The sequence below is a fragment of the Penicillium concentricum genome (genome assembly GCF_028827145.1).
Source record: "Penicillium concentricum strain IBT 3081 chromosome Unknown utg000001l_segment0_segment0, whole genome shotgun sequence".
Classification (NCBI taxonomy): Eukaryota; Fungi; Ascomycota; class Eurotiomycetes; order Eurotiales; family Aspergillaceae; genus Penicillium; species Penicillium concentricum.
Genome location: NW_026622754.1, coordinates 8,269,225 through 8,296,651, shown reverse-complemented (window position 1 = coordinate 8,296,651; position 27,427 = coordinate 8,269,225). Strand labels below are relative to the sequence as shown.

Here is a 27,427-nt window from a genome sequence, read left to right as displayed (position 1 = left end):
TTAATCAACTACTGCAGTCCGCGAATGCCACATATCGTGGGATCTGGTCCACACTGGGATATTGGACTAGCCAGACTGACGTGTTGGCTTTCGATTGGGTCTGGCTGCTGCCGTGGCTCGTTCACCCCGGCGCTTCGCACCCTCGCCGTTCTCTCGACTATATTCATGTCAACGTGAGGAAAAAGGCCTATTATCATAGATGAGGCTCATACACACGATATAAGTTCCAGGTGATTCCTGTCCCTTAACGATCATTCATAATTCCCTCCCCCCGCGAGGTTTGTCTTGTCTACCCGGTATTCTTTGAGAAAGGAAGCTTTAGCCTCACCGTGGAGGATTACACTTTGTATTCGCTCCAGAGCAGCAGTATTGTTAACATCAGGTGGAAATGAATATTCTTCAACTCGTGCGCTCCTGTTTCTGAGAATGGCAGCAGCGAGGTCCATAGCTACTATGTTGCTAGGTCCTGCCTCGGGCCACATCGGAGTCTTCATCAGGGCCACAGAGACGTCTTCCCGCACGACGAACTGCCCGGGGTACGATTAGAAGCATGAGGATTCGTAGTAGTCGGCCCTGAGTTGGTAAAGGTATACTCTGATGTGGTAGTCTTGCCTACAGAAAGAAGAGTCTAGATTGTAAAAAGGGAAAGACTATCGGAATGGCTGAACCGAAGATGAGAGTCGCAGCAGCTCGTAGAATTGCAACGGCGGATAAATCAAAGCCTGGCTGATAAACAAAAGCATATGGCCGTACTTCTTGTTCTTCAATTTTTCATTGGCCCTAGCATGCAGGTCTTCTTTACCTCTGCAAGCATTTTACTCGTCGACCTTTATCCTGAATTCCCCGCCACAACCCAAGCGGCGAATAATTTTGTACTATGTGACAAGTCTGCAGGTATGCTTGCTCTGCTAGATGTGCTTCTTAGTAAGCTTAGTCCAGGATGGTGTTTTGTTCTCTTTGCAGCCCTCGCCCTTCTTACCATACCGCCGCTATATCTTCTAGAAAGAAGAGGTATGTCATGGCGACAGAAAGGCTCCAGACCAGCAACGAACGATCTAGTGGAGGAAGGGGGAGAAGAGAAAACAGACTATTCTCCTAAACAACCATAGACTTGACAATACAAAGCGACCTTCAGCCACGGCAGCCTAAGTATTACCGCGAGTGCGCCAATGTAGATTTTGCCTGTAGTACGGTTTATAATACCATTCTATACATTTGAATGCATCCTCTATAGTTTATCATTCTAATATCTAAGAGAAAATATATCTCAAAAAATACCCAAGGTATCTTGAGGCTAAAAGTCTCTAAAAAAAGAACATTTGAAACGAGCACACCGCTAAAAGCCCTGGAGTACATCGGCTGCCTAAAACGGCGAGCCCCGCGCCAGAGTATCATTCGCAGAAAGGGCCCGAGTTCCGTTCACACAACTTCGGTGCCTTGACAGCAAGATGAAAATCTCCACGTATCTTGTGCTATTGATGGGGGTTTGTGGGGTAGATGCGAAAGGCAGCTTCCTCCTGCCTCCATCTATCGTTAGCAACATTGATACTGCGGAAGCGATCCATACCACCACCGTTGATTATGATGGGGAAGACGGTATCTTGTTACCCCAAAGCAACCGCAATGGATGGGTTAATCCAGAAGATCTGGCCCCTATGCCACAGTGCATCGCCCAGCAAGATCAGTCCACCTGGTTGCGTGCCATGACAAAATGCACCAGCAAACGATGCACCTCCCACTTTGGATTTATCTGCACCCACCACCAATGGCTGACTGAACTCAGCTGTCTCAGCACTACATTCTCCCCCGACATCATCGAAAGTTATCTCCCATACTGTGGTCGATCAGTTCTCGCCAAAGCGCAGTTGTATCTGTGGATTCGGAAGATCACCGGGCGAACATGGCTTGTTGATGTTGGGGATACAAACGGGTTGCAAAATCTCTCTCCAGCCTCCCTAGCTGAAGGGTACGCTGCCGTTGACGTGATTCATAATGCACCAACATGTCTGACCGACTCGGTTTCTGCTTTGTCGATGGAACCATTTCAACATGTCATGGCCTCCTGTGGTTTCACAAGCACTACTCAACACACTGGAAACGCTGCTCGTCCTTGGGAATTTAGTGAAAGGCTACGGTCTATGATCGCTCTGGATTTTGAAACTGTGGGTTACGACCTTGTCCAGCGTCGCATCTACGATCTCGTCCTGCATCGCATCAGGGATGGCGTTTACTTTGATAAAGATTGCTTCTGCAACGCCTTCAATATAGATCTTAAAAAGGAACCTTGCTCAGGGTCCGGACAACTGGACTTCACGAAGGAGCGTCTCTGGATTAATGCCACCTGTGGGTCGACATCCTTGCCCGAGAACTGGGCCGACACACTCAAAACCACCCAATTTGCGTACATTCCTATCGAAGATTGGCACTGGCCGATGTGTGTCGCGGATATGCCGAAGGAGGTGATCGAGCTTCCTGATCAGTGTGCAACCGATGCTTGCGAGCCCGGTGGCTACTGCAAAGTCAAACGCGCAATTGACAGGGCTTGCTTTTGCCGCGACATCAGCTACGATTCCTGCGGAGGATTGTGCAAGATATTCGACACTCGAATAGACTATCTCAAGTGGCTCCATGACCTTTGTGGCAATGTGCAGGACTGGCACGGCCTGCCAGATAATTGGCGTCAATTAGCCGTCCCCACCACACTCGAGATGATTCCATGGCGCTGGGCATTAAAGCCCTCCAACGATTCAGACATTACCCATACTCCCAGTCGGGGATACATCAGGGAAACGGAAACATGTCCCTCGAATGAGTCAAAGCTCGCAAGTTTTGCTCTAGTCAATATAGCTACTTTCCTTGCAGTATTTCTCGGTCAAAGAACAGGCATACATAAAATTGCACGCCGCTTTCTATGGGACTCGCACACGTGGCCTTGGTTTGTCAAAGGGACTTTTATCGCCGCTCTACAACTCATAGCAAACTGGTTCAATATTCTTTTTATTCGACAAACCGCTGGCTATGAGAACGTTCCCGTTATTCAATCGATGTTCCTCTGGTGCTCGATCCCTCGGCCTACTTGGCTACCGATTTTGTTGATTGGTGTACAACCCTTTGGAGAGATGAAACTTTTCACGGCAGCGTCTTCGCTATCTACCGAACTGATCCTCCAGTCTCTATCAGCATATTATATGCTTATGACCGTTCATTATGGTCAAAACCACTATTTTTACTTTGGAGGCATGGAAGGAGCGGAGAGGAGTGGAAGTGCAAAAACCATGTATGCTGGAGCACTCATGTGGCTTATTATCGTTAGCGCGGTGATCGCTCTGTTAGTACGGGCCACGCGTAGGACGAACAGGTTGAGTGGATCTGGTAGATTGAACTCACCAGAGTGGGAGAGAGGCAAGCAGACAACATCGAGGATTGAGGAAAGCGGGGACTCAGAAAAAACACCGTTGATAAAGAGCAAGGAAGGAGATTACACGGTGTATGGCGCTTGCTCTGTTGAAGGCCAACATGACCGGGTTTCCCAGAAAGCATTTGTGGGATGGTATGCGGCTACGGTCATCAGCATGCTCCTTCTCTGGATTGCGCAGTGGCTCTTTTGGGGTGGATTTATTGGTCTTAGTTCGGAAGAGTACGTATTGCACAGTCATTCACGGATTACTTGGTCCATATTAGCTAACCGGGTATAGGTTCTGTCCCCCTCAGCTTGGAGTTCTCACGGCTGTCTGGACTGCGTTCTCATTGGTAGGTGCTATGGTTCTCATTATTTAGTCAGGTTTATTGTCCATCGAGCCCTAGATCTATCACCGTGTTTCATGAACTATTCGAAAAAGAAACTGGCTCTCAGGACAACACTATTGTAGAAGTGTCCATTTTCGCCCGCTAGTTAAACGTCACCTAGCGAGTCCAGGTGGAAATGTAAATGTGATTCAGACAATTGTAATATTAAATTCCGTAAAAATAAGCAAAGTCTGGTAGCATATGCTTGCTCTATCGCTCATATCGTGTAAAATCATAGATACCCGCTCCCTGCACTGCTGAAGACTTCTGGTATTGCCAGCATATTACCGGAGATAAAGCATCTCGAGGATGTCATGACGAGCAAAAAAGGACCTGTTCCGTTTTCCGAAGACATCTATACCGGGGCACGGGTTAGTCAGTTGGATGATGATGATCAATTCCGCACACTTGGTAAAACTTACACATCGGAATACTTAACAGGCAGATGCCCACTTGGATGCTACCTATGATAATCATGGTATGTTTGATACCTCCGTGGGCAAACCATTTGTAGGCGAAGAAGGTCAGCACAAAGCTGAACATGTTTTTGAAAACCAGCATGCAGGTAAATGCCTCAATGGCCATCTCGCCTAGTACTGTCAGCAATCATTTCCACACGAGGTCAAATAGTACACATACGATGGGCATCGACGATATATAGTGAAGCAGCAACGGCCCCCATTACCATGCCGACGATCAAGAATGCGAAGAAGACGTCTGGCAATAGCCAGCCATAGTGCATCACATTGTTTGCAGTCCATCCGAACCCGTAGAGTCCGATGCCACAGAAAATGAGCTGGGGAATCACCAAAAGGATCCGGAATTCAGGTTCATATTTGCCGTGGTTGAGCCGGATCATCAACTTGTTGATGGAATCAGAGAGCAGACCAGACAAGATGAGACCAACAACGGAACCGATGAAGGCACCTGTGTAGAGATATCCAGTCTTGTCTTCTTCGAACCACATTGGAGGTCCGAGAAACACGATTGCTAGAACCACACCCACGAAAACCGCCCATCCGATAATGACGCCTTGGATCAGACAAGCCTAGACTTTAATCAGTGCGTGGAGTCAGATTCGGAGTGGGTTGCTTACCCAGAGGATGCCTGGATGGAAGAACAACGGGAATGGACGAAGGAGCAGCTTGAAGAAGCTCTCATCTGTCTTCCGTCCATTAAACAGCCTGAGTGATTGAGCAAATGAATCCTTCTTGGGGACTGTTGTCGCGGCTTCAGCTCTCGGAATTCCATTTAGACCGGCGGACTCTGGTCTAAGCTCCTTGGTATCATCATTGGAAACCTCACTGAGCGAAGCATGAGACTCCATGGACTCGCCCTGCCCGCCAGTTCGCTTGAAATCGGTATTCAAGTAATCAGAGCGCCGGAAAGCAGTTTCGGGCACGAAAAAGAACATCAGTGGCAATGAAGCGCCGAGGAAAATTGCTACAAAGTAGAAAGACCACTGCCATCCCATGGACTTGGTGATCTTGCCCACTACAACAGGTGTCAGAAAGGCTGCGCCAAATAGTGCGACATTGGATACAGCCATTCGCTTCCCTCGTTCCTGTGTTATTTCCATTAATTTCCTCGTATCTCAAATTTGGGAAAATAAGGCCCGACTCACATGAACGAAATAAAGGTCACCAACACAAGCATTGACCAATGCCTCGAACGGCGCCAATGCAACACCTTGGAATACCCGTGCCCATATGAGACTATTCTCGTTCTTGCCACTAACACCAGCCCAGATACAGCTGATAATCATCAAGACATGCCCGATTAGGAATAGATGACGTTTCCCCCAGACTCGAGCCGTTGGAACAATGAGAATGCCCGCCACGCCGACACCGCATAGGTGATACCCAGTCAACAGGGCGGCTGCCGTGAACGTTATTTCCTCGTAGTCTGCGATGGTGACGGTATTGGCCGCTAGGATGGAGCTTAGGGTTGTGCAAAGGATGGTTACGAAGGAGAGAATGGCAAGGATCATATCGCGTCGCCATAATGGCCAGTTCTAATGGGATCGGTTGGATCAGGTCTTTTGTGCTTGTGGAACCAAGTCTTGGGGCGCAAATCTCTCTGAAACATACCAATGGGTCGTTTGGGTCATCGCTCGGTTGCGGGACGAGGATAATCGGCTGGTTGCCCGACCAGTCGCATTTGAGGCCTGAGGCACCTGGGGTTTGGTCGCTCGCATCGCTGTTTTGTTCATAGATATCGGAGGTGCCTGTGGTTTTGAAGTTGTGATGAGCCACGCTGGGTTCGATTGGACCTAGGCGAAGGAAGGGGCATATTACCTGGGACATGCGCGAGCTTTGTATCTTCCAGTACTCCAAGACCCATGATTGCAGTAACGACGCGCTTGTGGGTGATGCGCTTGGAGATAATGCAGCGGTTTAAATAGAAAAGTAAAACAAAGACAGGAGGGGTACGGACTATACCAACTCAGACTAAGTCTCGACCATCCGAAGGAGACTACGTGGAAAAGCTCGCCAATAGGAATAAATCGTAGATATAAACAAAGATCAGTATTCAAATTTTTAGGACTATATTATAGTCCTAAAATATAACTTGGGAAAGAGAAGGAGCTCGGTCGATATGTTAGTTAAGACCCCGAGTGTGGACGTAACCCGCCCGCATGCATTGCGATTATTGTTTGAATGTGACAGAGGCAAATTCCAAATTCTTGTACGATATACATGTAAGTCTCCATTTAAGACTCCATTAAGACGATACTTAAGCCAACCACAAATCTTCTATAATTTAGTACATGTGCAGTATATACGATACGCCCAGAACGCGGGGAAAGCTGGACCACTGACGAAGTTCCTTGGGGGAAAAGCTTGGATCGGCGCGCTTGGACCGAGGCATCACATTCGTTAAGCGTTGAATCTTCGACCGAGGTGCAGGTAGATCTCTGCAAGAATGAAATAGCTCGAACCCGTTTTTCCTTTGAAGCACGCAGGACCAAACCCACAAGTTTGTTGAGATCAGGGACTGGCCCACTGGAGGGAGTAGAATCACTAATGCTGACCGGAGGCTTGCAGATTTCCCATTTTAACCTTGTGATTGGTATAGAGTGTAAGCCGTACAACCCGAATGATCGTCATGGAATAGACAATAGACGGTGTGGAAGTGAATAATGTTGGAAGCAAGGTGATGGGAGGTCTGTACTTATAATATAGTTGGTTAAATAAATGCCACAATACAAACAACAGTATCCACAGCTACGCCCGGACCTTCCAGGTAATTATAGGAAATACCAATACGAGATGGTGGAGTCTTAAAACCATTCAAGACCTATGTATCAATTGGGTCTACAGCAACGGCCCCTGGTCTAGGTCCTGATACCGTAAGATCACATACAAAAAGGAGCCATCGCCGTTTACAATATTCATCGATACAAAAAATGTATACAGAGAAGGGACTTATATTTACTCCATGCTCCCGTCTCTGCCGACACGTGACCATAAAATGGTCATGTGATGGGTCATGTGACCACCAGTGTCACATCATCAATGGCCTCCAGAGCTAGACTCCAAGTTATCAAGCGCATTATTTCCACCGCAGCTACGACGTGATCGCATTCTATATTGAAGCCAACCCCTCGTCCCTGAAGCGACATAGCCCGCATCATTGCCAAATCCCAACTACTGAGCTCTCCTCACCTGAGACTACTGTGCAGCGCGCACGCGAAGCACAAGCATTGACGCAAAACCAAAGGTCTACCACACTTATCCAGTCCAATTTACATTATGTCGTCAACTTCCCCTTCAAAGGAACCCGATCTTGACCCGGAGGCGCAATCGGGAGAAGAGCAAGACCACATAGACAAGGATCACCACGACGCGCATGGACACCAAGGCGAGTTTGAGGTGAAGGAACAGGATCGGTGGCTTCCGATAGCCAATGTGGCTCGTATCATGAAGCTTGCTCTTCCTGAAAATGCGAAAATCGCAAAAGAAGCCAAGGAATGCATGCAGGAATGTGTGAGCGAGTACATCTCATTTATCACGAGTGAAGCATCGGAGAAGTGCCAACAGGAGAAGCGCAAAACTGTCAACGGCGAGGACATCCTATTCGCCATGACCTCGCTTGGCTTCGAGAATTACGCTGAAGCACTCAAGATCTACCTATCCAAGTACCGTGAAACCCAGTCAGCCCGCGGCGACAATCAGAGACCCCCAAGCGATGGCGCTGGATATGGAGCTGGAGGATCGGTTGGCGGCCAGGGTGGAGCTGCACCTGGACTAGCTCGTCCAGCGGGGTTCCCCAATGCTGAAGGCGCAAACCCCATGTCGAACCTCAATCTTGACCCGTCCGAGCAAGATGCCTCTGCCTACGGTTATCCGCCCATAGTTGGTCAGCCTCACAACGGTGCAGGCGGCGAGTCATACTAGTGGATGATATGAAGGGGTCGGTGAGGGACACTACAGCCAGTTTCAATATTGGCTGCGTGTTCTGGAGATCACCGACGCTATCGATTTCAACGGAAGCCTGAGAAGTGGGGACATCTTTGCTTTCTATAATGTTCATCTGCACTGGTAGGTATCTCGACTACTTGACATAGAAAGAGGGAGAGATAGACGTGGGGTGGAGCAGTTAAATACCCCCTATGTAAAATACCCAGGAGTTCTGATATTTAATATCCAATCATTTCAAAAAATACTTCTATACCGAAATTTGCGGAGAAACCCAAGCCCAAACCTGGAAGGTTATGCGGGGAAATACATGTACCGATGATTGATCTGCGTATTAGTGTATTTTTGACATATCTATTGGTGTATTACCACGACCTGGGGGCCTGAGTTGGAGAACAAAACCTCTCACATTTCCTTCCCTACCAATAACTCACTTCATCCAACATCCCCATATCTGCAAAGATGAAGTTCACCGTTACTTTCGCCCTGGCAGCTCTGCTGTCCACTGCTGCTGCTCAAGGCTTGGGTGATCTGCCCGACTGCTCAGTATGTGTTTACAGTCAACACACAACTGCGTCAGATGTGCCGCCTGCTAACCAATCCATTCTATAGAAATCATGTGCTACAGGTTCAATCCCCGAGAACTGCGGCATTGATTTCAAGTGTATCTGCGAGTCCAAGTCCTTCTTGGGCGATGTCGCCTGCTGCGTCGCTGATAAATGCTCCAAGGCGGACCAGGATAGTAAGTTCTACACTCTCCCCTCTATCCCCAATTGAGTAGGCAAGTACAAGATTATTTCAAACGACTACGCACAAAGCATAGCAGAACATCTACAGTGGGCTAATATGTTCTTCTCCACCGCAGCAACCATCAAGGTCGCCAAGTCAATCTGTGCCCGGGGTGGTGTGACCGATATACCTACCGAGGTTGTCTGCTCGAGCAGCAAGTCGAGCTCCAACTCTAGCACCAGCACCAGCGCTAGCACTAGCTCCAACTCCACCGAGACTGGAACCAAGTCTAGCACTGAGGCCTCGGCTGCGACCAAGACTGAGGATTCGACTAGTCTGACGGGCACAAACACTTCTACCAAGACCTCGAACGGTGCCTCCACTGCTTCGTCCGTCTCTGCTGCTGCGACTAGCACTGGCGTTGCTGCGCTGACACACAAGGATTCTTCGCTCGTGGCTGCTGCTGGTGCTGCGGCTGCGTTCGCCATTCTGATCTAGAATGAAGCGTGCTGCGTAATTTCAAGAGGGAGATGGTATGTTTAGCAGCGTTGAAATGTCGTCATGACGATGGAATGAATTGAAGCACGACAACTGGCCGAGGATGCACCTGTGCCTTATTTTATCCACGTTATAGTTTTAATTGATCCGGTACACGGTGTGTAAGTGCCATCGCTTTTCAACGGCGATGGGATATGTCATAGTAATAATACACTTGTAGAAAGAAATACTAAGGAACCAGTGGAAATGTTCACATTTCACGGCTATCCTCCAGCAGCTTGGTCAGGCGTTCCTGGCGTTCCTCACGGAGGGTCGCGAAATTCTATAGAATAGCACATTAGCATGATAAACAACCGACAGGGTCAAATCTGTTCGACTTACCCAGAACCAAAACATCATTTCGAAGAAAGCAAAGCTGAAGACTACCCGGTTCTTCAGGCGATCAAGGCCTCCAATACCCGCAGCGCTTGTGTAAGACGAGGCCATGTGGTCACCTCTGCCCTGGTAAATAAAGAACGCAATGCCAGCATACACACCAAAGCGAGCTGCAGCAACTGCGATCCAGACGCTCCAGTAAATCGTCAAGGACTTGGTGATATATTCGGGCAATTGCTGCAGAACCTGCAGATCCTCGGCGGGGAGGTTGCCATTTCGCAGGGGCCGGATATAGGGGAGAGCTTCATCGAGAGCTTCGTGGAAGGGAATGTTGGACAGCAGGACAAGGTCGATCATGGCCTCGACGAAGATGAGTATGGCACAGAAGGTAAAGGGGGATTGTTGCGGGCTTGACAGGGATGGGAAGTCCTATATCATGAGTGTTAGCAGTCAATTCGATCTGGGCAGATTCATTGCTAATATAGTAGGAATGAACTTGTGAATCGAAAATGTTGATGTCGTACAATCTTCAAGGCCTCTCCCATCATAAACACTAGATCGCAGTCGGTGATCACCTCCGGGCTCTTGATCAGGTAACCGGCGATGACAAGCAGAAACACGGCATGTGCCTGGATAAGGGTCTTCGATGAAATAAAAACCATGATGAGCGAGTCACAATGGCACAAGTTAGTGGATAAGAGAAGGTCTAAACAGGCACGGAAATAACTTGGAGAGTTGGTCCGAGTGTTTTTTGGCCGCGACACATGTGGGGAAAAGCAGCTCGAGTCGAGATTCCCCCACCAACACAACATTGCGCTGATTGATTGGATCTGATTTACCGCTTGATGCACGCTGGTTGAATTGCATGGGATAAATAATACTGGAATATCGCCCAGTTCTTGTCATACTACATAGTGGTCCAACACCCGTCCTCTACAATGACCGACCCAAACCCAACCTTCAACACAGAGCGCCATGTCAAATACTACCTCCGATGCCTGAAAACCTTCCTCCCGTCCGCCTATACTTCCAATGACTCTAATCGCATGCTCCTCGCCTACCTGACGCTCTCGGGATTAGACGTGCTCGGCGTTCTCCAGAGCAAAACCACACCGGAAGAAAAACAAGGGTACATCGACTGGCTCTACCACTGCCAGGTGCCCTCGGGCGGATTCCGTGGCTTCCCAGGCACAGACTTTGGACCAGAAAAGCGAAATAAGGATAATGAAGCTTGGGATCCAGCTAATGTCCCCGCGACATTCTTTGCGCTAGTCAACTTGCTCATCCTCGGGGATGACCTGTCGCGTGTCAAGCGACGGGGGTGTCTTGAGTGGCTTCCCAAAGTCCAACGCGCCGATGGAAGCTTCGGTGAACTTGTCGGTCCTGAGGGGCGTGTAGGGGGGCTCGTGATTTGCGATACTGCTGCTGTGCTGCCGGCATACGGTATATCCTGCGCGGACGAAATGAGACAGGGCTTGAGGGTGTACCGGATATTGACGTGCTGGGTTTCGTTTCTTTTATTCAGGCGTGCCAGGTATGTGGAAACCTTGAGGTTCGGTTCTCGATTGAAATACTGACAGTCTGACGAAACAGACGTACGACGGTGGCATGGCTGAGTCTCCTTTCTGTGAATCGCATAGTTTGTTTCTCCCTTTCTCGCCAGCTGAATTCATCTAACAACTTATAGGTGGGCATACTTATTGCGCGGTTGGCTCTCTAGACTTCTTGCGCCGGACCTCTAATGATCTAAAACCGCCCTTACTATCGGCAGGCTCCGATCAATTCGAGGCTTTGATTACATGGCTGGCTTCGAGGCAAACAACGCAGCTAGAGGAACCCCACGAGGATGAGGATGATGAACAGCTTGAGGTGGCAGAGACGGGATCTCTCGACGATAGAGTCCGCGGGTTACCCAATGTTCAACCCATCGAGGCTGACACAATATCATGCGCCGGGTTCAACGGCCGATGCAATAAATACGCAGACACATGCTATTCATTCTGGAATGGAGCGACACTGATGGTAGGTGACTCCTTGTTTAGTAGTGAATGTCTACTAACGCGGATATTAGATGCTGGATCAGTATTCCGTGGTCGATGAAGTTCGCAATCGTCGATACTTGCTCGAAAAGACCCAACATCTTGTCGGTGGGTTTGGGAAGGGGCCCGGGGATCCTCCTGGTAAGCTGCTCGCATGCTGATATCGAGACTGCGTTGCTGTTATCGAGACTTCGTTGCTGATCAAACCTATAGACCTTCTTCACTCATACTTTGGCATGGTGTCCCTGGCTTTCCAGGGTGAGGCGGGACTCAGCCCCGTTGATCCCACGATGGGTTCCAGTGAACGTACAGTGCGACATCTTGAATCGCTGCCGTGGTGGCGATGAAGCATATAATACCAGTGCATATAATATGACGATGGTTGTTCAGCCATTTCCCCAATTGGCTCATGTCAGCACACGGCAGCCAATAGGTGCAGTCGACTAAATTAATCGGGCGTCGGTGTCGTACGTTGTACATGTACCATACGCAAGTAAGGGATCAGGTTCAATTTAGGCAGTAAGGCATTAACAGTCCATATTTTCGATGACGATCATGAATAGTTTGGCTGTTTCAGGACTACAGTCGAAGCCTGGCATTCTAGCCAATTGAGTTACGAGGACTATAAACAGCGTCATGCCCAGACTCCTAGACAGGAACGGAGTCCAATTTTCCTGAAATAGCGGGATATTGTATATTGTACATAAAGATAATAATAGCGGAATCCCCCCCCAAAAAAAGGAGAGTCCAAGTCCCGAGTTCTCCACACGGTCCACGTTCCCGTTGACGTCTAGGAATCTTCGGCCTTTGTGTATGCAATTCCCCTTTCAAATTTTGCTATTTATCCGGCCATCTTTCCGAGCACCCCTTTCTGAAATTTCTCGATCGCTCCGGATACCGCTTATCCGCGTATCTCGGTCCCGTTGAATGGCACCCGCGGCACAACCATTTCCACCCCTTGACGCGCAGAGACTCTCTCGACGAAACTTGGCAATCATAACATATGCCGCCCCGAACAAGAGCGGGGGTTCAAAGCCAAAAGCAAAAGGAGAAGGTGCGCCATGGAACAGAGGGAACTCTTCTTATATTCAAGCCTCGAGCCTCTCGAGCCTTGCGCAGAGTCCGTGGAATTATGGCTAACTCAAAATTCTCAACAGCTTGCCAACTCCTACAATGAACTCCTTGAGTAAGCGATCGCTTTGGTTTCGGTTTAGATGGCCAGTTGCGCTAACCCGGTGCTTCTCCGCAGGGAGTTCTCCTCCAAGGACCTTCGGACAGTAGGGAATTACACACTGGGGAGGTTGATTGGAAAAGGTTCCTTCGGCAAGGTCTATCTCGCTTCGCACAAACTCACCAATGGCTCCAAGGTAGGTCATGTCATGCGAATCAAGAACAAAGTCCTGGAGGCAATGCTGATTAGTCGGCAGGTGGTGCTCAAATCGTCCAGCAAGGAGGATACCAATCTCGTGCGCGAGATCCATCACCATCGCCAATTCCTACATCCTCATATCGCGCGGTTGTACGAAGTGGTGGTGACGGAGAGCCTTGTTTGGCTGGTATTGGAGTATTGTCCCGGTACGTTGGCTTGCGCACGGCAGAAGACCCTCGGAGAAACATACTGACAAAAGTTTGTTACAGGCGATGAACTCTACAACTACCTCCTTCGACACGGCCCGCTACCGGTAGAAAAGGTGAAGCGGATATTTACACAATTGGTGGGAGCGGTCGCCTACGTCCACAGTAAATCATGTGTGCATCGTGACTTGAAACTGGAAAACATATTGCTGGATAAACAAGAAAACGTCAAGCTATGCGATTTTGGGTTTACGCGTGAATATGAAGGAAAAGCTAGCTACCTTCAGACATTCTGTGGGACGATATGCTATAGTGCACCCGAGATGCTGAAAGGAGAGAAATATGCGGGTGAAAAAGTGGATGTATGGAGCTTGGGAATCATTCTCTATGCGCTTTTGGCAGGCGAACTACCATACGACGACGATGACGATCAAATCACCAAAAAGCGAATATTGTCAGACGAGCCGACCTTCAACGAAAAGTTCACGGACGATGCCAAGGCTTTGATCAATCTCATGTTGTCCAAGCGGCCTTTGATTCGACCCAGCCTAGACGAGATCCTGGCTCATCCTTTCCTTGCGGAACATGCTCCTGAACAGCTTGCAATTTTGAAAATCCCAAGACCGTCCCCATTTACTACGCCACTAGAGAAGACTACCTTGCAGCGGATGAAAAGCGCTGGGGTCAATATTGACGAGGTCATTGAAAATGTCCTGGCTCAGCGGTGCGACCCACTGGCTGGCTGGTGGGCCCTGCTGATTGAAAAAGAGCAACGGAAGGAAAGAAAAAGAGAGCGCAAGCGTCGTGAGCGGGATGTCGAAGTAAAAACCCTCCGTCGTCTAAGTGCTGCGAGCAGTCGTCTAGAGAAGCGATCATCGGCTTTAATGGAGGTGGAGGAAGAAGGCTCAGGATTGCGAGATCGTGGGAGACGGGATAGAAGAAGCTTGCCATCCCAATTGGCAGTGCCGGATCTTCCTGCGCTTCCTGAACCGCTTCCAGTATTCCCAATCGATGTCACCACGCCACCATTGCCGCTCGACAAAGATTCTATACATTCCCACAACTCGACACGACGCCGCCCAGTTCCGCCGCCAAAAGACAGACGGCGATCACGGCCCAGCGTGTTGCATGTTAGCGCGTCCCAGCCGGAGTTGACACAGCATCAAGGTATATTCCGGCGTCGCACTAGTCGCCGTCACCAGTATCCGATACTCAGCCAGCTAGCGTCTCTCAAGCACTGGTTTGTAGAATCGGCGAAGAGAGCTAGGTCTCCCCATGCCAAGTCAACGAGCTCGCGCAAGTTCCTTTCCGATAAGTTGAGCCCAGCGAAGAGTCAAGATACTGGAAAGAAACCTGCCACCTTGTCATCCTCTGCAAGCGAGGTTACAGGGGAAGATGTTGTGACACCCACCCAGGTCAAACGAATCTCCAATGCTAGCAGCCTCGCTCCTAGCAGTGCCTCATACCGCCAAAACCGCCACTCTTACCCTCGCCAGCCGCTACCATTGAACACCGGTCATAATAGCCATCGAAACTCACTCTCGCCCTCACCTATCACACCACGCGGATCCTATCGACGTTCGTCAGCAGGACTACGAGGACGCAAATCCACATCTTCCTCGGTATCATCGATCCGCAGCATTCATCACGCCCGTGCTCACTCCAAGGCCTCTTCGATTTCCTCCAACAGTGTAGATACTATTTCGACGCCCACTGCCAGAGCCTCCAAATCTCCTCACTCATCTATCAAAGTCCTGCCCACCACTCCGGGTGCCTCATCCCGTTTTCCGAGCAATATTCGGCTAGTTAGAGGGACAGGCGGAGCACCTCGAGAGATTGCGGACCATCCAGGTCAGATGTCGTCATCATTCAATGAGGCTGTACCAGGGCCATTACTCTACTCGCCTTCTTCAAGCCTGGTGTTTGCTAGGCGAAAGAGATCTCTCTTTAAGGGTCCTATGATCCATACTACTAACTTGATAATGTCTACTGGGGCAGTCAGCTCCCCCATTCCCGGCCAGCCACTGACTGTTAGTGGTCTTGACGCTGTGGCAGAGCGGCCTGCTGCACGCAAGAGCCAAATTATCGAGGAAGAGGAAGATGTCGAAGGGATCGAGGAAGAAATTGAAGAAGTCGATGAGTTTGACGAACCTGGTACACCAGGTGATATTGTCATCTCCGATGATCGTCCAGGAAACGAACCCGGATCTCCCACAAGCGGCAGAACGCCATTCGCTCCTATTGAAAACCTCGAGACCAGTCCCCTTCGGCCTCCTCGTTCCTCCTCTTTGCGCTCGCCATCCGATGCCACAGACAAAATCGGCGTCGCTGAATGATACCCCTATCAACCCGACAGCTTCCTTGCAATTTCCCATATGTGCATTATATTCGGGCGTTTCTTTGCCCATCCCACGATCCCTCATTCCTATGTTTGGTTAGACGATAGATCTTTTATACCCCCACTTACACAGCGCGTTCTCGTTTTTCATTTCCTTTGGACTGTCTCTTTTCCGGCATATTGGATCCATAACTGGAACTATGCCTTTCTTATTCCCTTTCTTCCACCCTTTTCCTTCACATTTTCCTACCTCCATGAAGCGCTTTTCCCGCTTACATTTCCTTTCCTCGTGACGATTCGACCCTCGCTTGATTTTGGTGGCTTTTTCCTAGCATTCCCCTGTCTCAATAGAACTTTGTCCCATATCATCTTGCTGGATTTTTCAGCAACAGAATACTTGCATCATGAAATTGCATAGACCAATAACAACTTTGATATCCCTAACCCCAAACTATAACTTGGCCACTTCCACTGCTCGTCTGTTCGTCTGACTTCTCATCTTTCGAACTCGCTAGCAAGATTCAAGACTTATGGCTCCCAAGGCCCAACACGTCCTCAGACGCAACAAACATCAAATCCCCGTCTAAAACATCCACAGCCCGCTGAATGAATAAACAGAAACCATCCACGCATTGTTCTAGATAACTAAGACCTATATATAGTAGGGAATAAATAGAGCTCTTAGATTTGCAGTACGTGGATACAATCAAATGCCCATACTGCTTACTCGAGAGTTTGGATTTGAATATTTATCTTCCATAAGAGAAATGAGGTCAGCTAACTTATTTTCCACCTCTTTCTTACTTCCCGCCATTCCCATCTTCAAGCCCCTTTCCCACCGTCCATGTCCACCGACACGTCTCGTAGCTCCCATCCCCAAGCTTTCTGGAGGTTGGATCTTCCCCTTACATGATGACGAGTTAGTCATGCCACAAAGACTCCGTCAAGAGACCGTCGACGCCATTCTCACCGAGTTTCGAGAACTCGACAAATGTAGGTCAAAGCTCTACTATCACAATCCTCGTCACTAGAGAGTTTTAAAGTTGCATATGCACATGCCATGAGGGTAGAGGATTAACATTGCCGCATTCTCGGTGCTAAAGGGTCCCGCTTCCACTCCCATCCACCTGGCTTTAAGTCGGCAAGTTCTCTAAACAAAAAGGCTTTGTCCCAGGAAAGACAACTTGGGAGGGCGCCAGCCGAGTCGATATGCTTTCCGGTGATGCTAATCGAGAACTGTTGCTGAGACAGCGTGTCTCGATAGAAGGAGGGAGTGATCGATTCGAGAAAGCAACTCGCGTTTCCCACGGAGCTTGCAATATCTCAAACATGTTGCCCGCTATCAGTAGTTGACGATTTTGACCCCTTGAGGCCTTGTTTGTCAGGTTATCGCTGGATGTTTAACTAGTTAGCCTCCGTTTGTTTGTAGAGAATCACAGATCTCTCCTCCTCCTCCTCCCCCCTTCTTCTTCTTCTTCCCTCCCCTCACTTGTCAACATTGCCGTAGCCAAAAATTCCTATATGGCATCTGGCTTCTATATAAAGTGCACCAAGTATTATTTATCAGAAATGATGGATGGATGTGTTGCTTTATACGATGACATACGCGAAGAGTATTCTCAACAGATATATATGGAACCCCTCCAGGCACTGTCCTGTCCTATGGATGGATACAGAACATCTACATGGCACAGTTGAAGATAACCCATCTCACTTCAAACTCACTTCATTCTCAATTTGGAGACTGTCGTCAAGATGATATCTATATGTCGCTGAACTGTGAAACTAGCTCGTTCAGCCTCCGGGGATGTAGGATCCTCGTGCCGTGAAAGCTCCATACAGAAGGATGATCCTGATGAAAATGAAGAACATTGAACGAAGAGTGCACTAGACAAAGATATGTCGAAGCTCTACGACAGCAATCCCGTTTGCTGGAGAGCTTGGAGCTACATATTCATATATAATGGGGGAAGAGGGTTGATGTCACTTCGTGCTCACCGAATTCTCAGTTCTGAAAGATCTTACTGTGATCCCCGACGATTTGGGAGCCATCAAGATAACGATTTGCTTCATCCCAGATCAGACCATGAGGGGCTTTTCCTGCGAAGCCTTGAGCACACGAGCTTCTATCAGCTACCATCACTACCATCTACGTGTGGTTCTGGCAGAATATCAACCTCCTCCCATAAGTCTCACCTTTCTCCCGAATGCTGACTGAAACTCCCCAGCATGTTTATGAAGTCATCCGGGGAGGGGGTTCGCGAATATCGCCGAAGACCAGAGATGATAGCAAAACGAAAAGCGAAATACTAGAAAAGAAAGGATTTGACAGAAGAACAAAGACATCGAGGTAAGGTTGCCGTCTATTTGATATCCCCTCATTTCTATATAACAGTTGTGTGTTTTGAGTACGTCTGTTTGGCACATCATCAAAGGAATTCTCACCTACATAAAGAGTTTCATGTTGGAATGATAATAATCCTGACGTCTTTTCTCACATCCTACCTGCTTGTCTTCTTTTAACGCTCCAGACAGTTAGCGACATAATCCAAACATACTATCATATCGTTGGTCTCTTTGTCCATCTTCGAAAAGCTACGGCGAGAATAAGATCGAAAACCCAGCTCTTGAAGAAGAAAAGTTGGATATAGCGCGACAATTTACCTGCACCTCTGCCATTTCTCATCCCGGGGATTCGGCTTGCTTTGTACTTGATGACGACTTGGTCATGCCACAATTTGACGAGTCTCGTCCACACTAAGTCAACTATGATATGATGCTCAATAGCAATCGTACATCAAAAAAGCTGACGGACACACAAACAGCCCTTCGTGGAGTGCCATCGAATCCAAGTACAAAATATCGAAACCTTTCAAGGAAATCAATGCGACGTTGCGATCTTTGACATGGTCCGCACAAAATATCTCGTCTTCACCCGGCACTCCGAGAGGGCAATGTGACACCAAAAAAGCTGCCAAAGATGCGAGTGCCCTCCCTTCCATGATTCCACAGGTAAAATACAGCGAATTTCGAAACAGTGAGCACGTGTGCTTATCGGCAACCTTTCTTTGGTTGAGCCCTCTACGTTCTCTACTCTCGGGGTGTCATGAATGATCGAACAAGAACGCTGCTAAAAAGCCGAGATCCTTATCATCCAGCTCATACCTCTCTTTGTGGCAAATTCGATTTTTTAGCCCACTCAACAAATATCTTTCTTCCTTCATGTGCCGACTTGACAAGGTTATGGGTGAAGGTTGTTTTGGCTGCTTCACACCCTGCCCGAAGATATCCGTGCGTTGTGGCTCGTTGGAATAGCTCGCATCGTGAACGAGGTAGAAAGGATAAGAAGCATGAAGAGCATACAAATGGCTTGCTCCTTCGGATCAAACACTCTTGAAATCCATGTGATAATGCAACGATGAGTAAAACACAGACCTCGGTGCCTTCCTGCTCGGCTGCGCTGACATTCATTTCTTCGTACTCGTCTAGCGTATGGAGGCCTTCGTTCTGGTCTGCTTGAATCGCCACGCTTTCCGGTGATATCCTAGCGTCCCATGGCTTGCCTCTTAATGTGGTCGCCCGCGGGAGCATCCCACTGGTCGGCCGGAAACACGCAACAAAGTGGGAAGCCTGACACTGAAGACGCATACGAACGTGAAGAACTCCCCAATATTCATCTTGGGAGCAGTCTTTTTCTTGGACTCTATTGTCAGAGCGGTCGACCGGCAGTACAAAGCCCTACGTGGAGACCGTGAATACAAGATGGAGCGCATCCTCCTTGGCGAGACAAACCGCAATGCGCCAAGCCAAGCCGTGCATTAACTTACCGGGAATACTGGGTTGGTAGCCCATGGGAAGAATTCCAGTATCGACACAATCGTTGCCGAGAAGGTGGCCCAAGGTCCCGGTTGAGAACTATCATTGTATGTCCCCCAAGGAGACTCACACTTTCTTAGTCTCTTTTCTAATCAAACTCGATAGCATACAATTCATAGAGACCCGCGGACCATTCAGACACAGTCACTCTTATTCTATGTGTATTAGCAAGTCTTACTGATATAGATTTGCTAAAACTCAAAAGTGTATATATTGGCTATGGTCTCCCTGGGGCCGTTTTCAAGCATGATGGCGTTGAACGGATTCAACCGATGAAGTTGGAGCAATCTCGGAATAGACGGACCAGACCCCAATATAACCAGTGAGGGATCGAGCCGTGAGTAATACCCACTTGTGGTTCTATATATCTGGGTACCAGGTTGGTATAGCGTCAAAATACAAATGGAGTCAGGACTTGTCTTATGTGGACTCTCTCCCCCGATGCTCCTCGTTCCTTTCCTTCCTCTTGTTCTTTTCACTTGCCTGTCTTGCGATTTCGGGTCCTCTCGTATGTCTTTCGATTACCAATAAACCCCAGCAAGGGTGCGTAGTTCAAATTAGTCCCTCTAAGACTTTGCACCCCGATTGGTGTAATTGACATGTGATCTTTGAGCGTGAATACAAGTAAATCTATATATTTATTCGGTTCTTCGCAGTAGTGTATCTAGATAAGAACTGAGCAAAGAATAAATCACCCAGATACCAAAGAGGAAATGTCAGACTATATATATAGTAAAGGTCTGGAGACTAGATTTGACTACTCTGAGCATTCAATTTTGTTGAACATTACATTATACTTGAACCCCAACGGTGTCGAGGACCAAGCTTCCCAATTCAGACTTCACTACAAGCTACCTAAAGCGAGGGAAGCTCTACATGACAATCTACTACTCCGTTCAAGAATGTCAAGTTTTGATTCAAAAACCACAGTCATTCTGGCAAGCATCATTGTATCATCTGGTCATCCATAACTCTATAAAGAAAATAATCCTAAGCAAAACATAACAAAAAAAATACCAACACCCATTAAGTCATTAACCATTACCCGGAAGGGATACTGAAAGCAGATCAAACGACACCCATCTACCGCTCCACATAAACAACCTGGTGCTTCTCATCAATATGAGAACCCATAACATCCTCCTCATCTTTTCTCGAACTCTCAAGCCCAACATCACTTTCACCGATTTTATCCACGGTGTGGGTATACGCCGGAATGAAGTTCACAGCAATAGCGTACGTCCAAGCGACGACCATGAACTGCAATCATTAGCAACCGACCCAACACAACCTCGAATCCAAGGGCAGATATAACATACCATAGTCGGAACAATAAACGCGAACCCGGTGTTATCATGCATATCAGCAACATGACCGAGAATCGGCGGCACAACAGCACCACCACAAACACCACCAACAATAAACCCAGAGCCGCGCTTATAATGACGTCCGAGACCGCTGATACCCAGTGCCATGATAGTCGGGAAACAAACGGACTCAAAGAAGAGAGTCAGGAATAACATGGCGATACCGACCTGCTTCGTCTGCGTCACCGACGCAGCAAGGAAAGCAACCGTGCATGACAAATAAACTAGGAAGACCCAGCGCGCACGCACGAATTTCATAATTCCCGAACCGAGGAATCGACCGACTGCGAATGCGCCCTGTGCGCCGGCGAGATACTTCGCTGCTGTGGCGCTCGATGTACCCGGCCATGTATCTTTGACGTAGTTGATGAAGTAGCCGGCGATAGCGACTGGAAGAGTTAGTTTGATACAACTGGAGTATAAAATGAGAAGCGGGGATATAGACATACCTTGTGCACCTGTGTAAGTGAACTGAGCTAGAGTTGCATGGAACAGCTTGTACTGTTTCCAGAAAGGTTTATCCTGCTCATCGACATGCGTCTGCGCAACCTGGAATGCCATATCCTCATCCGTGACTTCAGGGATATTGGAACAGAAGAAAACACCCGCGAGAAGGAAGACGAAAATACCGATAGCGAGGTAAACCCATTGCACGCGCTGCAGAGCTGATACATCATATTCTGTTTCTGTGAAGAAGACGTACGAGCCTAGGACGGGGCCGACGACTGTGCCGATTGCATTGAAAGCCTGGGCGAAGTTGATTCTGATTTCTGAGTAGCGGGGTGGTCCGCAGACTATACAGATGTAAGGGGCGGAGATCAGCATCTACTGTATGTATGATTCTGTGTGGAATGTGTGTCTTACCGGTTAAGTAGGGATTAGCTGCAGTCTCAAGCGATCCGAGACCTGATCCAATAACGAATGTTGCACCGCAGAACCCGCCGAAGGATTGGTTTAGTCCTGCAGGCCACATGCATAGTGCTCCGATACCGTAAAGACATAGACCGAAGATGAAGACGGTTTTGTAGCCGTAGTTACGGAGGATCCAGTTTGCGTAGCCGAGGGAGGCTAGGGGGTATGCACTGTGTTTCTGTTAGAGGGTTTTTATGGATGTGGTTTATGAAGAGAGATTATACCCGAAATAGGCAGCTTGAAGACCGGCTGAACGGGTTCGGTCGATATGTAGGGTTTTCTGGAAATGGGAGTTCAGAGTATCCAGCAAACCATACGCGAAGCCCTAATTGAAGTGTTAGGAGGATTGTGTATAGACAAAATGTATGAACGATATGTAACATACCCATAAGAAGAACAAGATCGTGACTAGAGTCAATGGCCAGAGACTCTGTCGTAGAGTTAAAGTAGCGGCCGATGTAGTCGTACGATTATTAACGCGCAAGGCCGAACGGTTTTTGAGGAATTCCTTGACGCCCATCTTGAGATATAAAAAGGACCAAGGGAAAATAGAAGGGATCGAAGGGATCCTAGGGGCTATTTAACTAGTAAACAAGAAAATCAAGGTGACACCCTTTTTCTCCGCAAACTCCACACTTTTCCAGTCCGGGGAAATGCCCCAGATGATCCCTGGAGAACGACGATCATCATCCAATCAACACTTACAACACGGAGTTGCACCGAGGCTCGAAGGTAACTCTGATTTAATTCAAATGGTCTGATCGAAAAAAATCCCCGCTTTAGACCCTTGGGGTGGCGTCAGCGTTGCATGGGTTATAGACGCTATATACATGCGGGATAGCATTCCGGTCATTTTACGGGCTATCCTCTCCCGTGTCTGGTGGAATGTTACTCCGAGCATGTTACCCTAAACACCCTATTATGCTTTCCAAGAAGCTATCTGTACACTTTAATAGACAACAGCCGTGTCTATTACAAGGACACCAATTACAGCTGCATCACATCATTCATAATTATTCCTGTGCAAGGTTGGGGATCACGGCCCTCCAAGCTACACGTGGGGGGCACGCCAAGATCGACACGTCAAATCTGGTCTTTCTACTCCGTACGAAGCGAGGATATATTGCTCTAGCCACAAGTGCAACAAAGAAATCTTTCATTCAAGGATCTATAGGGAATAGCATAGGCAATCGACGCAGTCTCGGATTCAATGCGCGACAAAATATCCAGCCAATCAGGTAATCTATCTCTATTACATACCGGATATCGCCTACTCGGGCAGATAACCGGGAAGGTAGGGTCGCATTTAGGCTCTCGCCCAAATAGTTCCTTTAAGCCCGCTTGGGCTTACCGACACCCTTCTGGGCGGCCGGGTTGACGGCTTTCGTGTTGTAGAGAAGACGCTCAGCAAACTTGAGGACCTCATCGATCAAACTGGAAGTATGGATTAGTGGGATATTCAAGATGAAGCAGAAGCAAGGCACTTACATCACAGGCACACTGATCACCAACACGGCTTGCCATTCATTCCAGTCCATCGGTAGAATCGAGAACAGGTTCTGGAGGAAGGGAATGTAGAGGATGGCAAAGTGGAGGAGCATGGACAGAGTGATGGCGTAGATGAGCATGGGGTTGTTGCCCAGGAAGAAAGTCAGGAGGGACTCGCTGGAAGACAGCGCGTTCATGGCGTTGAACATCTCAATCACCACGAGGATGGAGAGAGACACGGTGGAGGCAGACTTGCTCATATCGTTGCTGAACATTTCGCAGCCAATCTCGGGGAACTGAGAGGCACACTTGTGGTAGTGGGACTGAATGGACCATGTTAGCAACACATTAATAATACTTGGAAACATCATAAACTTACCAATTGCCAGAAAGAAATGCCGGGTCCATCGGGGTTGTAGACAAACCACCAGACGTAACCAAAGACGGTGGCAACACCGACGTAGATACCGACAACCATGTAACGGAAGAACAACCAGCCGCCGACAAGGGCCTCGTCGCGACGGCGGGGAGGACGCTTCATCACATCGTGGTCCGGAGGGTTGAATGACAGAGCAGTGGCAGGCAGACCATCGGTGACAAGGTTAACCCACAACAACTGAACGGGAATCAGAGCCTCGGGCATGCCAAGGGCAGCAGTCAAGAAGATAGAGACGACCTCTCCGATGTTGGAAGAGATCAGGTAGCGGATGAACTGTTGAGTGTTGCTGTAGATGGAACGACCTTCCTCGACGGCGACGGCAATGGTAGCGAAGTTGTCATCAGCTAAGACCATATCAGCGGCCATCTTGGCCACGTCGGTTCCGGTACCCATGGCGACACCAATGTCAGACTTCTTGAGAGCGGGAGCGTCGTTGACACCGTCACCGGTCATAGCGACAACGTGGTTCAAAGACTGGAGGAGATCAACAAGCTTGGACTTGTGGGTGGGCTCAGTGCGCGAGAAAAGGGAGGCGGACTCAACGGCCTTCACCTGTTCACTTTCACTAAGGGCGTCGAATTCACGGCCAGTGTAGCTCTTGCCGGTAAGATCCTCGTCGGCACCGAACACACCAATTGAGCGACAGATAGACTCGGCGGTATTGCGGTTATCACCAGTGATGACAATAACACGGATTCCAGCGGCGTGGCACTTCTTGATAGCAGCGGAAACCTCAGGGCGGGGAGGATCCAACATTGCGACAAGACCAATGAGAGTCATGTTCTGTTCCAGCTTGGCGTAGTCCTCGGTGGTGGTGGCATTCTTCAAGAGGGGGTTTCCAGAGACACCGTCAACACTGGCGATGGCCATGACACGGAGACCACGGTTACCATACTCAACAACTTCCTCGGAGAGAAGCTTTAAGTGGGTCTTGGTCACAGGAACGCGAGATCCATTGGCGCCTTGAATAACGTACGAGCAACGTTCCAGGATGCTTTCAGGGGCACCCTTGACGAGCAACTTCTGTTCCTTGCCCTCGCCAACGAGGACAGACATACTCTTGCGATCACGGGAGAACTCATAAGTGGCCTTGAGGGGAAGACGGGACTCGTAGTGAGCGCTAGCGGTATGCAATCTTTCGGATGCAGAGAGACGGTAAAGCTTCTGGTTGAAGGCGATGTCAGTGGTTCCAATTTTCTCGACCAGAGTACGCAGGGCTCCCTCGGTGGGCTCGCCGATGCTGGAGAAGACTCCGCTCTTGGGATCGTGGGAAAGAGTAGCGGCGTTGCAAAGGGCAGTGACCTCAGCCAGCTGTGCGACGGTCGATGAAGAAACAGCCAAGTTCTCGACAGCCTTGCCATTCTGGGTGAGCTTGCCCTGGGGAGTGAAAGTAGTGCCTTCGACGTCGATTTCCTCGAAGCCAGTGCCAGAGCTAGTCAGGTAAACGATCTTCTGGACGCTCATCTGGTTAGTGGTCAAAGTTCCGGTCTTGTCAGAGCAAATCACGCTGCAGCTGCCTAGAGTTTCGACGGAGGGAAGAGACCGGACAACTGCGTTCTTCTGAGCCATTTTGCGAGTACCCAGAGCTAGACAGGAGGTAATGACCACTGCCAGGCCCTCCGGAATAGCCGCAACACCAAGAGAGACAGCAATTTTCAGATAGTAGATAGCACCCTTGGTCCAGCCACCGAACGCGGGGTCGTTGAAGTTCTCGTAGTTGATAGCCCAAACCAGGACACAGATGACGGTAATAACCTTGGCGAGCGTGTCACCAAATTCGTTCAGCTTCTGCTTCAAGGGGGTCGGCTGGGAGATCTGGGAAGTGATACTCTCGTGGATATCTCCGATAGCAGTCGAGCCACCGGTCAACACGACGAGAGCTGTAGCGTGACCGTTGACAACGGTGGTACCAGAGAAGATCATGTTGAGCTGGTCCTGCTTGACAGCCTGCTCATCCTTGATAGCCCGGACCTCCTTTGCAACACTTTCACTCTCACCAGTCAGAATAGCCTGGTCAACACGGAAACTGTTGCTCTGGATGGCGAGCAGTCGGCAGTCAGCGGGAACACGGTCACCGACAGCAATCTGAATCACGTCTCCGGGAACCAAATCGTCGGCCTTGACCTTTCGGGTCATTCCATCACGGACAACCTTGGCCTCGTTGGCGGAATATTCCTGGAGAGCTGAGATTGCCTTCTCTGCGCTGCTTTCTTGGGTCACTCCGACCACGGCATTGAGGACGAGGATAGTAAGGATCTGTGAACAAAGCACGACTTGGTCAGCAAGACAGAACACATGAAATGAAGAATATCCAAGCACATACAACAGCGGGGTCAACAAATGCAGTCCAATCGTCACTCTCTTCGAAGAGAGCTAGCACAAAGGACACGGCGGCCGAGCCAAGGAGGATAAGAACCAATTGGTCCTTGAATTGTTCCAAAATCAGCTCCCACATGGGAGTTGGAGGTTCTTCCGCAAGAGCTAGGTAAACAGCAGATGTTAGTTCTGAGGTCATCGTTCTGCGGAATGCGGACTAACCGTTCGGTCCATATTGTTGTCTAGACTTCAAAACCGCGTTTTGCGACAAACCGGTCTGCTCGGTCACCTTGAAGTGCTCCAGCGACTCGGCTGGAGTACGGAGAAAGGCGTTCTCCATGATCGCGGACACCCTCAACGGCAATAAGCAGGATCAATTGCAATAGCCAGGTGAGGAATAAAAGTTGGGGTAAACAAGGAAGAAATTGTTGTTATTGTTAAGAAAGATACATGCCCTGTGCAACACAGAGAAAGAAAAGCAAAGCCCAAATCGAGGGACTAGGTGATATTAAAAAAGAAGCAGAGTAAATGAAGATCAAAGCCCGAATTGGGGAACCTCCAGTGGGGGAAGCCAACGTGTTCTCATCCATTTGATTCCAGGGGCTGAGTAAGCACGGGCCTATCCCGGAGTGGAGGAGCCTTGGGAGGTCTACAGGGCTGAATGGGCGGGTCTGCAATTCTCCGCTATAATTTCTTTTTTTTCTCATTATTCTGTCTTCTATTGAGTATGAGGGTGCTTTGTGTACTTATAATTGACTACTCTGAACATAGTCAGTCCCTTACTACCTCATTAAATCTTCTTTGAATGAATATGAGACCTTCAAAGAGCCTCTCGTCGGGCTACAACGTCATGAACGCCAATTCATTCCTTCATATCACCTATGGGGCATCGCTAGGCTACATCGTTTTCGTGCCTATCAGATAGCCTTGGCAACTTGATCCTCTGCATACACTAGCCTAGAGTGGGTATCCAACCTTCTAAATCGACCTAATTGACTCCTTCGCTACGAGTATCTTCGGGGCTTTATGCCATGGTACAACTTTTGATGTGTTCATTCATGTATGAGCTGTGCACTAGGTTATATTCAGCTCAAGATATTTGATCCTACTCGGTCCACTTGTGGTTGGCCGAGATCTTCCAAGCTAAAGCACAGTCCGTGTCAGATGCATGAAGCGTGGCATCTCCACAAGCACGCTAACCTACCCTTGCCTATAGGGCTGACGCTAGAAACAAAAGTTCATTTACATTGCTTACTTATTCACTTTAT

General features: G+C 48.8%; 9 protein-coding genes across 9 annotated transcripts; 5 read left to right on the top strand and 4 right to left on the bottom strand.

The window, feature by feature from the left end:
• Nucleotides 1–1,448: 1,448 nt before the first annotated feature.
• N7517_003196 (uncharacterized protein) lies at nucleotides 1,449–3,777 on the top strand (the record flags this gene model as incomplete). Its single annotated transcript, XM_056720926.1, has 2 exons — nucleotides 1,449–3,637; nucleotides 3,696–3,777. The coding sequence occupies 2 exons, from the start codon at nucleotides 1,449–1,451 to the stop codon at nucleotides 3,775–3,777; spliced, it is 2,271 nt and encodes a 756-aa protein (XP_056585061.1).
• A 293-nt stretch (nucleotides 3,778–4,070) lies between these two features.
• Nucleotides 4,071–6,092, bottom strand: N7517_003195 (putative MFS transporter; the record flags this gene model as incomplete). The annotated part of the gene is made up of 6 exons (XM_056720925.1): nucleotides 4,071–4,141; nucleotides 4,209–4,376; nucleotides 4,426–4,834; nucleotides 4,883–5,350; nucleotides 5,411–5,800; nucleotides 5,877–6,092. The coding sequence occupies 6 exons, from the start codon at nucleotides 6,090–6,092 to the stop codon at nucleotides 4,071–4,073; spliced, it is 1,722 nt and encodes a 573-aa protein (XP_056585060.1).
• A 1,449-nt stretch (nucleotides 6,093–7,541) lies between these two features.
• On the top strand, nucleotides 7,542–8,186 carry N7517_003194 (nuclear transcription factor Y subunit beta; the record flags this gene model as incomplete). Its single annotated transcript, XM_056720924.1, has 1 exon — nucleotides 7,542–8,186. The coding sequence occupies one exon, from the start codon at nucleotides 7,542–7,544 to the stop codon at nucleotides 8,184–8,186; it is 645 nt and encodes a 214-aa protein (XP_056585059.1).
• Nucleotides 8,187–8,669: 483 nt separating this feature from the next.
• Nucleotides 8,670–9,434, top strand: N7517_003193 (CFEM domain-containing protein; the record flags this gene model as incomplete). Its single annotated transcript, XM_056720923.1, has 3 exons — nucleotides 8,670–8,753; nucleotides 8,820–8,949; nucleotides 9,073–9,434. 3 exons carry the CDS (start codon nucleotides 8,670–8,672, stop codon nucleotides 9,432–9,434), a joined length of 576 nt encoding a protein of 191 aa, XP_056585058.1.
• Nucleotides 9,435–9,684: 250 nt separating this feature from the next.
• N7517_003192 (uncharacterized protein) lies at nucleotides 9,685–10,621 on the bottom strand (the record flags this gene model as incomplete). Its single annotated transcript, XM_056720922.1, has 3 exons — nucleotides 9,685–9,756; nucleotides 9,816–10,238; nucleotides 10,334–10,621. 3 exons carry the CDS (start codon nucleotides 10,619–10,621, stop codon nucleotides 9,685–9,687), a joined length of 783 nt encoding a protein of 260 aa, XP_056585057.1.
• A 126-nt stretch (nucleotides 10,622–10,747) lies between these two features.
• On the top strand, nucleotides 10,748–12,195 carry cdc43 (protein geranylgeranyltransferase type I subunit CDC43; the record flags this gene model as incomplete). The annotated part of the gene is made up of 6 exons (XM_056720921.1): nucleotides 10,748–11,215; nucleotides 11,335–11,343; nucleotides 11,403–11,448; nucleotides 11,497–11,831; nucleotides 11,881–11,989; nucleotides 12,062–12,195. 6 exons carry the CDS (start codon nucleotides 10,748–10,750, stop codon nucleotides 12,193–12,195), a joined length of 1,101 nt encoding a protein of 366 aa, XP_056585056.1.
• Nucleotides 12,196–12,851: 656 nt separating this feature from the next.
• On the top strand, nucleotides 12,852–15,759 carry N7517_003190 (non-specific serine/threonine protein kinase; the record flags this gene model as incomplete). Its single annotated transcript, XM_056720920.1, has 4 exons — nucleotides 12,852–12,902; nucleotides 13,006–13,034; nucleotides 13,098–13,423; nucleotides 13,487–15,759. 4 exons carry the CDS (start codon nucleotides 12,852–12,854, stop codon nucleotides 15,757–15,759), a joined length of 2,679 nt encoding a protein of 892 aa, XP_056585055.1.
• A 4,961-nt stretch (nucleotides 15,760–20,720) lies between these two features.
• On the bottom strand, nucleotides 20,721–22,436 carry N7517_003189 (putative l-fucose permease; the record flags this gene model as incomplete). Its single annotated transcript, XM_056720919.1, has 6 exons — nucleotides 20,721–20,897; nucleotides 20,957–21,393; nucleotides 21,454–21,798; nucleotides 21,869–22,086; nucleotides 22,141–22,241; nucleotides 22,302–22,436. 6 exons carry the CDS (start codon nucleotides 22,434–22,436, stop codon nucleotides 20,721–20,723), a joined length of 1,413 nt encoding a protein of 470 aa, XP_056585054.1.
• Nucleotides 22,437–23,247: 811 nt separating this feature from the next.
• On the bottom strand, nucleotides 23,248–26,499 carry N7517_003188 (calcium-transporting ATPase; the record flags this gene model as incomplete). The annotated part of the gene is made up of 5 exons (XM_056720918.1): nucleotides 23,248–23,350; nucleotides 23,405–23,727; nucleotides 23,784–26,099; nucleotides 26,167–26,324; nucleotides 26,382–26,499. 5 exons carry the CDS (start codon nucleotides 26,497–26,499, stop codon nucleotides 23,248–23,250), a joined length of 3,018 nt encoding a protein of 1,005 aa, XP_056585053.1.
• Between the last annotated feature and the right edge of the window lie 928 nt (nucleotides 26,500–27,427).